Source organism: Aptenodytes forsteri, unplaced genomic scaffold (genome assembly GCF_000699145.1).
Source record: "Aptenodytes forsteri isolate BGI_AS27 unplaced genomic scaffold, ASM69914v1 Scaffold10, whole genome shotgun sequence".
NCBI lineage: Eukaryota > Metazoa > Chordata > Aves > Sphenisciformes > Spheniscidae > Aptenodytes > Aptenodytes forsteri.
The window spans coordinates 1,530,945-1,541,266 of NW_008794117.1; the positions used below are offsets into that span (position 1 = coordinate 1,530,945).

General features: G+C 43.9%; 1 protein-coding gene across 1 annotated transcript in view; it reads right to left on the minus strand.

Moving 5' to 3' along the window:
- Nucleotides 1-2,318: 2,318 nt before the first annotated feature.
- Nucleotides 2,319-10,322, minus strand: part of SDCCAG8 (serologically defined colon cancer antigen 8) — a 118,534-nt gene continuing 110,530 nt past the window's right edge. The window contains exons 18-20 of the mRNA XM_009276349.1: nucleotides 9,436-9,562; nucleotides 7,404-7,485; nucleotides 2,319-2,662 (exon numbers count right to left, since the gene is read on the minus strand). Of these exons, the coding sequence (XP_009274624.1) occupies nucleotides 7,420-7,485; nucleotides 9,436-9,562 (193 nt within the window). The 3' untranslated portion in view covers nucleotides 2,319-2,662; nucleotides 7,404-7,419. The remainder of the gene's footprint in view (nucleotides 2,663-7,403; nucleotides 7,486-9,435; nucleotides 9,563-10,322) is intronic.

Sequence of the window (10,322 nt, forward strand, 5' to 3'; positions counted from 1 at the left end):
TCAAAAAAAAAAGTTTTTGTGACTAAGCAAGATGTATCTGTGCTTTGGACCAAGGCTATCTCCATACAGGCGGTTCATGTTAACTCTGCGAGGTGTACGTCACTTGTGAAAGTCAATTTGGGTTACGCTTTTCAAGTAATGATCACACAGGGCTACGTTCCCGTCAGAACACCCACCATTTAAGTGATTTGTCATCTGATGAAATTCATAGCCTCACATCCCATAGCTAGGTAACGTGTTAGGGTAAGGAGAGGAGAAAAAGGGAAGGTGGGATTTGCAGGGCACCTCAGAGTGGGACTCTTTGAAGCCCACAGGCTGGTCCAGGGCCATTTGAACCGGCCGGTCAGGAGGGCGGAGTGTCCCTGAAGCGGTCAGTCGGTCATCTGGGTTTTAGCTCAGTTCTCGGACACGAACGCTTCCCTGCGGTAGAGGTGCTTCATCCAGGTCTCGGTTTTTTTCCCTTCTCTTTCCTTCTGTTTTTTTCTCCCCCACCTTGTAATAGGAAAGAGCATGAGACGGCCAGCCAGCCATTAGTTCGGTGATACCAGGAGATCAGCGAGCGGGACTCGGCTGCCGCAGCAGCAGCACTGCCTGGTCAGGCTGCATCCCGCGTCCCGGGATCACGCTCTGGCTGTGGACCTGGGATTTCCTGGCTTCGATCGCCTGGTCTGATGCTTGTGAACTTTGTAAAACTAAGCATTTTGTGCCTAAGTAGAAGCGGGGCTGGGGGGGAGGGAAACACGAGACAGGTAGACCTGGTGCTCTCTGTGCTTAATGACTAATTAATTGCTACAAAGTACAGTAGCTGCTGCAGGGAAATTGATTCCTTCTAGACTCCCAGCAACATAATGAATTGAGCCTACGCCTGGGACGAGTATGAAAACCTCCTTCCAGCTGCATATACTCGCAGCCCAGGACGCTTTGTTGAAATCAAACGCGTACGTGCACGTGGGTGGCTGGCAGCGGTGCTCTGCACGCAGCCACCAGAAGCCACCTGGTAGGTGAGGCAGGTCCAGAAAGGTTGAGAGTCCAGCAGTGCCTCGGGCCAGGGCACGGCAGCTCCAGGATCTCAGTGAAGCCTAAGTGTTGGGACTAGGTGCCCCGGTTCCTTTGCACGCGTAGCCTATAGGCACTTTCTCCTATTTAAACACGGATTTACGCTGTGGAATAATAAAAAATAAATTAAAAAAAAAAAGTTTGCATATTCCTACATTTATAAATGTATATTCTTACCTGTGTAACCATCTATAAAGTAGGGACACTTACTTAAAAAATTGTCAGCCTGATTACCGTGGAAAACCCAGAGTTCGACTAGCGAGGACTTCCCTTCATCAGGCTTGCTTGTCCCTAAAGACCCGAAGCCATTTTAAGCACGTTTATTGTCATACTGGTGAAGCAGTTCAGGGAGGCGATCAGATGCGTTTGGCAGTTTAATATGGCAGGAAATTGACATAGGGAGGCAAAAAACCCCACTCCGATGTTAGGGCTGTACCACTACTAACTGCTGAAATACAAGGGAAGGAAAGCCTGTGTCCCTCAGCAAATGGTAACTTACTGCATGTGTTGTTTTGTTACATTCTCTGGGTTCATGCTGGCTGAGGTAGCTTTATTAATGGGCTCCTGTTCTTTGTGCTTCCCCCCCCCCCCTTTACTAGTGCAATTCTACAACTGCACTGAAGATAATAGATGTAGAAACTTTTTCCTTATGTACTCTAGTTTATCCTGCACTAGTTAGCAAAAGATTCAGATAAATTCTTTCTGAAACAGTCTGGTATTTGGAAAGTAACTTTTAAAACCACAAGTGTGCAGTTAACCAGAAAAAAGCCCTCCAACGAACTCTATCCTCCAAACGTTTTGAGTTCAATAATGTGAAGCCAAGTTCAGCTGGTGCCCATCCCTGAGACTGCTAAATATTTGCTGGTGGAAAAGTCTAACTAATCACCACTTCACCGGTGAGAGCCGGGCACCTTGCGTAAAGGCTAATCTGTACTAAGGGTTCCTTTCTCTTAAAGGCTTTATCCAGTGAAAGTTTTGAAGGGAAACCTGCCCCATGGAAATTCTTCCGCATTACATGGAATATTTCTCAATCATTCTTACGCTTTCCTGATGGATAAGTAGTTGTTGGGACTCTCACTTCTGTATAAAAAGTGATAAGTACCTTGTAAAAATAAAGTTCCCAGGTAGATTCTGGCAATGAGTTTATGAACAGGAGCGCAGCGTGCTTGTGCAGGACTGACTGACTTACAAACAGTCCCCGTCTCCCTCCTCCCTGTGCACACGCTTTCCTTGAACGCAGAAGGACAGAACGAGGAAAATAAGAACCCAGTTATGTTTATTGGTATTTCAGTCTGTAAATAAGACATCTATGTCCAATTATAAAAATAGATAAAAAATTTTATAAAAAAATTGTACAAATTATGAATTAAGTCCACACTATGTAATAGCTGTTAAAACTGGGTTGCAAGCCTAGCCTTTTCAGTAGTGTCTCAGCTGTCTTCCTAGGAAGTTTGGTAGGCTGGTAATGCTTCAAAATATTTATGATTCTGTAGTTAAAAACAAGTGGAAACCAGTTGAAATTAGCCAGCAAGCGTGCCTGTTTTCTGCAGAGGTGTCTCGGGTGAGCCTCAGACAAGCCCAAGTTTGAGCCAGGTGCAGAGCAGACCTGAAAGATAAAAGAAAGAGACGGGCGTGTAAGTAAGTAGTCTGTATCGCATTGCTTGTGTTTCTCATTTGTGTCACTTCAGCCTGCGGGCGAGTTCTTAGAAGAGAAATACGGAAATGGTTGAGACTGTGGTAATGCAACATAAACAAGCGCTATTTCAAAGCCTGCGCTTCCTGCCGGCCTGCTGTCCTCGCCTCTTTCTAAGATCAGAAGTCTTACAGGTAGCGAGAACAAGAGCTATTTGATTTCTGAAAAACAGGATCTCCATGAGCTTCAGACATCGTTCACGTTTAGCAGTAAATAACTGAGCTCTTGTTTTGTGGCACGTCTAAGATCCTGCCCCTTCTCCTTTCCAGGAAGGAGGCGGCAGGTTTGTGCCAGAGCGCGTTTGCTGTGAATTGTACAGCGTGCGTACGGGGTGGGCAGCTGCAGCAAAACAGGAAGCTGCTGCCTGGGGGCCGGTGGGAACCTCTGGGGGGAAGGCTAATTCGCAGTTTTGAAGCTCTTGGGTAGCTGTTGTTTGTGCCTCCGCAGTAGCACTTCAGGACTGAATTAAGAGCGAGACATCAAACTCTATTGGAGCTGGGGGAGCTACCTAGAATTAAGCCACTGGAGTTCTAAAATTGGAATTCAAGAAATGTAACTGACCTCAGAAATAAAAATAAAGTTTCTACTTTGGCTGGTTTTGCATTAGAGGACTAAAAGGGTTTTGCTTTTTTTTTTTCCCTTAGTTGACAAGGCAATTAGGGCTGAGTTAAAAAAGGAGAATTTATGAAGCTGCAGTTCGTTAAAGAATTAACAACATGGTACTTTTTTCCTCAAAATACATGCACCAACACCAACTGCTACAGTTGTGTCTGCAACTAGTGCAAGGAAGAATGAACTACAGCCACAGAAAGCCTTGGAGCTTGAATTCTGTGTCTGACTGGTTAGGGGAAACCTACTCCGTGCTGCAGTAACCCTCTGCGTATGGCCAGCATCGGAGTGCAGGCAGAGATTAAAAAGGCAACCTCCCACCCCCACCCCCGCAACACTCAGCTCCTGGAGAACCCTCTTGGCAATTGTTGCTGTCATGGGTGGCTTACAACATCCCCAACCAGCCCACTCCTCTGCCACACAGCTGCCCTTGGTGGCCCAGTTGATAGCCTGGCACCTTTGCCCACTGCTCTCCCCCCCGACTACTGAAGTGAACATGCCCAGCTGTACCCCGAGGTAGTCCTCTATTTTAGGCACCCCTTTTCAGACAGTAGCATTTTGTACCACTAAACTCCAAAACATTTCTACCCTGGAAACTTCATACTGTCATATATGCCTCTAACTCAAAAGCTGTCATTTTTCATCTTCTTGTCACCTACAGCCACAAAAAGCATTTCATTAGCCCTGCCTGTGTGCACGTAAACCAGCCAGGTACCAATACTTCCACCCCAAAGCCTCGGGGAGCCTACGTGTCTTTCGTCACCACAGTTACCCAGTGTTAATGCTTTGCGAGATGCTGAACCTCAGCTTGACTGGGGAAGTAGGCCTTTCTCCACCTGACTACGCCCAGGCCTCAACTGCTTTAAAAATAAAGCGCAAATACCTGCAGAGTCTCAGTGTACCCCACTACAGAACAGCCTGGATGCTAAAGCAGTCATTTGAGACGCGCAGTTCTCTGACTAAATGGTCACAAACCTGTCACTCCTAATGTCCAGGTAATTGGCAAATGAGTTGGTCACTGGACAGTCAAGGGCAGGGGCCTTCCCAGTCTTAAAGCGTCTCCTCCTCCCAACAGTACTTTGATAGTCAGTGAGCAGACCTCTGCAGCACAAACTGCTCAGGTTCCTCCCAACACTCCCTCCCCTCAGTGGCATCTGTTTTAACTGCATGGTTGGGTATTCTTAGGTGTACAGGTTGTAAGTTTTTGTAGGAGCAGAACCACGGACATCTGAATGGTTTAATTGCTGTTAACTGTACTCAGAATGGAGGGGAGAGGAGCCACTAGCTTCTTGTCCAGTTAGAAAGCACTCGGGTGGCTTAAGTGCCTCAATCCTCATTTACACAGCTGCAAAACCCAAGGTGGAACTCTCAGGAGGGCCGAGCTTAGCTCCTGAGCTGCTCCCCAGCTTTGCCCATTGGCCAGACACTGCACAGGAGGTACGGGCCTCCTACAGCTGCAGATTCACAAAATCTGAAGAGCTAAATACTAGGTGATGCAGCCCTTGAAGTGTCATGTCAGGGCAGTCAGACATCAAGCAGAGGTCTACCTCTGTCCACTCCTGTCATAGTATAACTCTCATCGTCTCAGACTACACTCCATCCAAGGAGTAATGAAGACTTTCCTCTCACCTGCTTAAAAAAACCAAACACACCAAACAAAAAACCAACCACCAACCCCTGGCTGTGGGATGTCACTGCCTGTTCCAAACACTTGGCAGGGGCACTTATTTTTGTGGATTTAGACTACACTAGGAAAAAAGCTCTCCCCCCCAGTAACCTAAGCAGTCTTCAGGTCTCCTGAAGAACAGTTGAGGGCCATGTAAGGATCGAGCCTGAATCACTTCTGACATCGGAGATGGACAAGCTACTTGTTTTCTGGCATAAAGCTCCCCTTCTGTAACACAGAATGAAAAAAAAAAAGCTAACGGGGCACTTGGGAGCACATCAAGCACTGAATTCGCTGCTGGGACCTCACTGAAAATTCATGCTGATGTAACAAAACAAAGAAAACCACCGCTCAGAACAGCTGTAATTCTGACAGTACCTCCCACTGAGAGACTAGAGGGGCGAGGACGGGACTATAGTCACGGGTAAGTATATTTTAACTTCTGTTTAGAAGAAAGGCAGTCTGTTCACAGACATGCTCACTGTGAAAAAGACATCTGTAATGAGGGAGGAGAGTTTTAGTGGCTCGGCCATACGGAGAGCACAGGGAGAGCGCGGGTTCCTGCCAGGGAGGGGCTGGCTTGCAGGAGGAGATCTTCAGGGGGGAAGGCAGAGCGGCAGCGTACGATGACAGCCCTAGCTGGAGGTAATCCCCAAGGTCCGAATCCTGTCAGTCTGCACTCTCGCTGGCTCAGCTGGCCAGCAACCCCTTCCGGCAGCCAGGGTCTGTGAGGGGATTATCAACCGGGACAAATACTTACTTCTGTCAAACTGATGGACACCAAGGCAGATCCTGCAAGCGAGGAGCATTCCGGCTTTCAGAAACACGCTCATACTGGGTGGGCAGCACTGAGGTTTCTAGTAATCTCAGTTTAGATGGTTGGTTGCTGTACTATGCACATTTGTATTTAGTACCTATATAGAAGGGGAGCTAAATATCTTCTCCTGCCTTGGAGCAAGTTGCAATGTAAGAGAGACTTTCAAAGGTAGAAACTCAAAACTTGAATCTTCCAAAAACTTTCGAAACGAGAGGTGTAAATACCATAATTAAACTTTTGACTACCTTTATGGGGACCTGAATATGTTATGCTGTATACCTTTATTAAATATTAGTGCCATCCATTAAATATTAGTGTAATGGCCTGATACACAGCCCACGCTGTAAGGTCAGGCCACATTATCATACTGGTCCTTTTTAGCTCTATGCGAATGAAAATTACGGTGTGAGCATCTTCATCATGTTGTAGGCAGGCAGTTATTCTGAATTAATACTGAGCTTCTTTTAGTAATAGGAGATTTAACATTATTATTTTAAAAGCGTGTAATTCACTGCTGAGAATGAGAAAGATGTTTTCGAAAACTGTGGTACTTGTCTTGGTTGCTCCTTCAACAAGGCTGCTAAAAGCCTTTTAACTCATGTTGCCTGTAAGGGAATTCAGCAGGTAGCAGGATCAAATATTTCTTTTATGATGACTTTTTTTCATTCACTTTAAAACCCAGAATTTTCCTTACAGTGTCAAATGAGTTTTCTATGAAAAACAGACTCTCAACACACCAGAATGTAGCTGGATTTAAAGACATCTTCCCCCGCCCTTCTTTCTTTTTTCCTTCCCCCCCATACAGCAAACACTAACACTAGAAATAAAAATCGCAGTGGAAGTAACCCGAGTTTTGAAAACAAATTCTATGAAGGTTACAGGTTTGTCAGTGGGGTTTTTTCCTCTAGGTCAGCTAAATTAAAATAAATGACGCAATTTTGAAAACTGGGACTTTTAAATTACAGTTAAGTAACTCTTATAAGGCAATAGGAACAGCGATAATTATGTAGCAGTACTGTAAGTCCAAAAGCACTGCTCCAAATACATTTATTTATATAATGTTTTTTGTTTATATAATGTTTCTTTCAACATGACACTAAGTTTTATGATTTATTACAAAACAAATTGTAGCCTTTCTGAAGAAAGAGAGAGGATTCTGCTTCCTCAGAAGGCAACTACTACTGGAGGCGACAAAACTAACCAATTCCAAATCAAAAGACAAACACCCAGTGATTATCCAGAGCAAAAAGCACCTATGGTAAAACCCGAGTTCTTCTAGAAGTTCCCACCTTTCCCTCCAATTTAAATCTTTAAGGTTTTTTTTGTTTTTTTTTTTAAATTCTGTGTCTTTGCTGGGGAGTGCTTGTCCTATATTTTTAGGTGCTAAAAAAACCAAACACAAAAAGCTCCAACAATTTCAAACCCAAAAATGTTTCAAACACTTCCTTCTCCCTTTTGTCTTGAAGTGTTTGCCAGATTCAACCCACATCTGCAAATAGTTTTAGTCCTCCTTTCCTCTCCCTCCCCTCTCTCTATATATAGGATATAGAAAAAATACCTACTTCTGCTCATTTCTCTTCATCCATCCAGGTGTTTACTTGATTCCATCTGTGTCCTGTTTGAGATCTGCATCCCATTTTTTTCCTGAAATATGCAACTGCAGTTACTAGTGGCTTAGGTTCCAAGATACAATAGCACGTTTAGGTTAGTGTATCTCACAGCACTTTTAAAAGGTTGGGTATCGTTGGTTTCTCCCCCTTCCCACCCGCCAAAAAAAAAAAAAAAAAAAAATTGATTATAAAGGAGAACTGCTGAACAGTACAGTAAAATGTGGAATATGATGTCACTTTCAACTTCAATCAACACCGATTCTGCAATTGAGGTTTTTTTATATATATTTCTACACTAACTACATACATCTTTCTGTAGTTAAAATCTCCCATTTATGGTGAACTGTTCTTTAGTTTTCTTCAAACAATTGTCTGATATTCCAGGCAGCTCTTTTGGGCTGAATTCCAATTCCCAGAGAACCACCGTTGCTTTAAATAGCTGCAAATAGATTTTTAGGACTCATTTTATAATAATTTTTTTATATCATTCTTCTCTTCTGAGTGTTCTCAAGTTAAAAAGTATCCTCTGGAGCACAATTAACTTGTAATGAACACAAAGAAGGAAGCTTTTGCCAGTCAAGTCTTGAGAGCAGTATAATATCTGAATGATTTTTTCCTCTTTTGTATGATTTTTGTACTTCTGCCCAACTTCATAAAACCATGCTCACTTCCAGATAAAATAGATTATCAATAACAAAATCCACGGACCATGTAAAGTCTGTTCACATTACCAAGAGTGCTTCCCTTAAAGCAGAAATTTTAATTTTCTTTTCTGAACAACCACCTTCTTAAACTATCTTATAGAGAGAGCACTTCGGTTGCCCTGAAATTTGCCAGTAGTTACTACATGCTCATAACCTTACGCCATCTTGAGCTACCAAGTTTGTCTACTACAACAGGAAATCCTGTAAAACCAAACACACTGACATGATTAAAGGCATAACAAAGTATGGATTTTATTCTCCTGGGTTAAACTTTTATTAAATTCTACAGCTAAAAAGCCTATGAAAAATAGTGTGATTTAAATATTTTAAGTTTTAAGACGATTCATGTCCTCTTTACTGCTAGGTGTGCTACGGGACTCCATTTCCTACACTGAATGTCTTTTGTTACCTTGTTAGCAGAACTCCAGTTACCCTGGGCAAACTCACTAGTTTGCAAGTTAGAAAACATCACGCTATGGTTGAAATAGTTCATTTACTTAGTCACAAAACAGGCGTTTGATTATTTGACAGTTTTACTGAAAACCTCATTCTGTGCCTGTTAGTTCTTCTTTTTCCGAAACAAGTAAGTGAAAGACAAAGAAAAACACCAAACCACGCAGTCCTCTCCCTGATTTCCAAAGCACTGACTGACTGAAGAACAGTGGCCAAAAAAAGAGCAACAATAGCCCATGAGAAGCCAGAGCTTCCTAGAGACCACTGGAAGCAGGAGTCAGTCCTGCTAGAGATGGGGTGCAGTGATTAGTGCTCAGGCAGGCTGATACCACGTTCTCCATCTCACACTTGGGTGAGTGGTCATGGAGCATCAGGAAAGATAAATTACTTTTAACAATAAGGGGCGGGGGAAATCACAAGGTGGGAGGGGGACTTAAGTCTGACAAATGCCAGCAAAACCCCTCAAACTATCAGCATCAAGCTACTGTTTAAATGTTAATGCTGTTAAAGAACAGATTTCCCTCTTCTCTGAAAAAGGAACACAAAACCTTCTGATAAGAAAGCTAGGAACTGTCACCAAGAATAACTTCTGTCTTACTGTCACCTCAAAACACTTTCTTCATTTGGTTTAGGTTTAAGTGGGACTCAGGTCCAGCTACCAGTCTCTTTCCAATGGCATGGATTCCCCCCCGCCCCCGCCAAGGCAATGCCTTATTTAAAACAAGAACAGCAACAAAACCCAAGAGCTGAAATGAGACTGCTGGCGCATTTCTCTGCTAAAGCTGCAGAATATTCCCCTCAGACTTTCTTTTCTTTTGGCACAGTACCTGTATTCGCAGAAACCGCACCTCTTCTGTAAGCAGCTGCTTCTCTTTGAAGAGCTGATTCTGTTTGTTGAGCAACTCCACTAACTGCTGGGCAGTGGCCTGGCAGTGCTTGTCAAGCTGCTGTAACCTGGAAAAAATAGATAACACGGTTGCGGAGCATCTGAAGTTAGAGTTCATGGTAGAAGCTTTGATGTTTGCAGGTACAGCTCCCAGATGACGAGCTCAGACTGGTGGTTGGGCTGAGACTAAAGTATCACTCCTAGGATGGGCATTCAATACATTTTATCTTCACACTTTAAATGAGGACTTCTAAAGGTTTGCACTTCTAATTTAGAAGCCTTATGACGTGACAGTGAATTTGCTTTGCCATTAAGTGACATCAGTAAAGACCACAGGACTGCATCCCGGTATCTGTAGCCGCTTCAATAACCGTCTTCCTGAAACACACACGCTAGCCCAGACTACAAATCCAAATATCCCAACTCCCTGACAAACTGGGCCTAAAGTGACAAAAACTTTTGTTTTCTGTCCGCTGCTCTTTGCAACCTGGTCAACGCCCAAAACTCATTACAGAACGCAACATTTATTTCAAGTAAGCTTAGTGTTAATTAAGCAGGTCAGCGTAGATCCTTTAATAGTGTAACAGGGATTCCTGGGGAAGGATGTAAAGAGCCCGTCACTCCAAAGGTCCCCCTCATCAGGGGCTGCAAGACAGAGGGAACAAGCTGGCGGGTATCGGAAGGAACACGCAGAGGCTTTTTGCTTACGCTTGAAAAACAAGTGCCCGAGTTGGGACAACACTGCTGTAGACGGGGCAACCGCACCTTTACTTCTTTAATCACAAAACCTGGTATGGCTTGTTATGTCCCCAGTGACTGTTTATTACT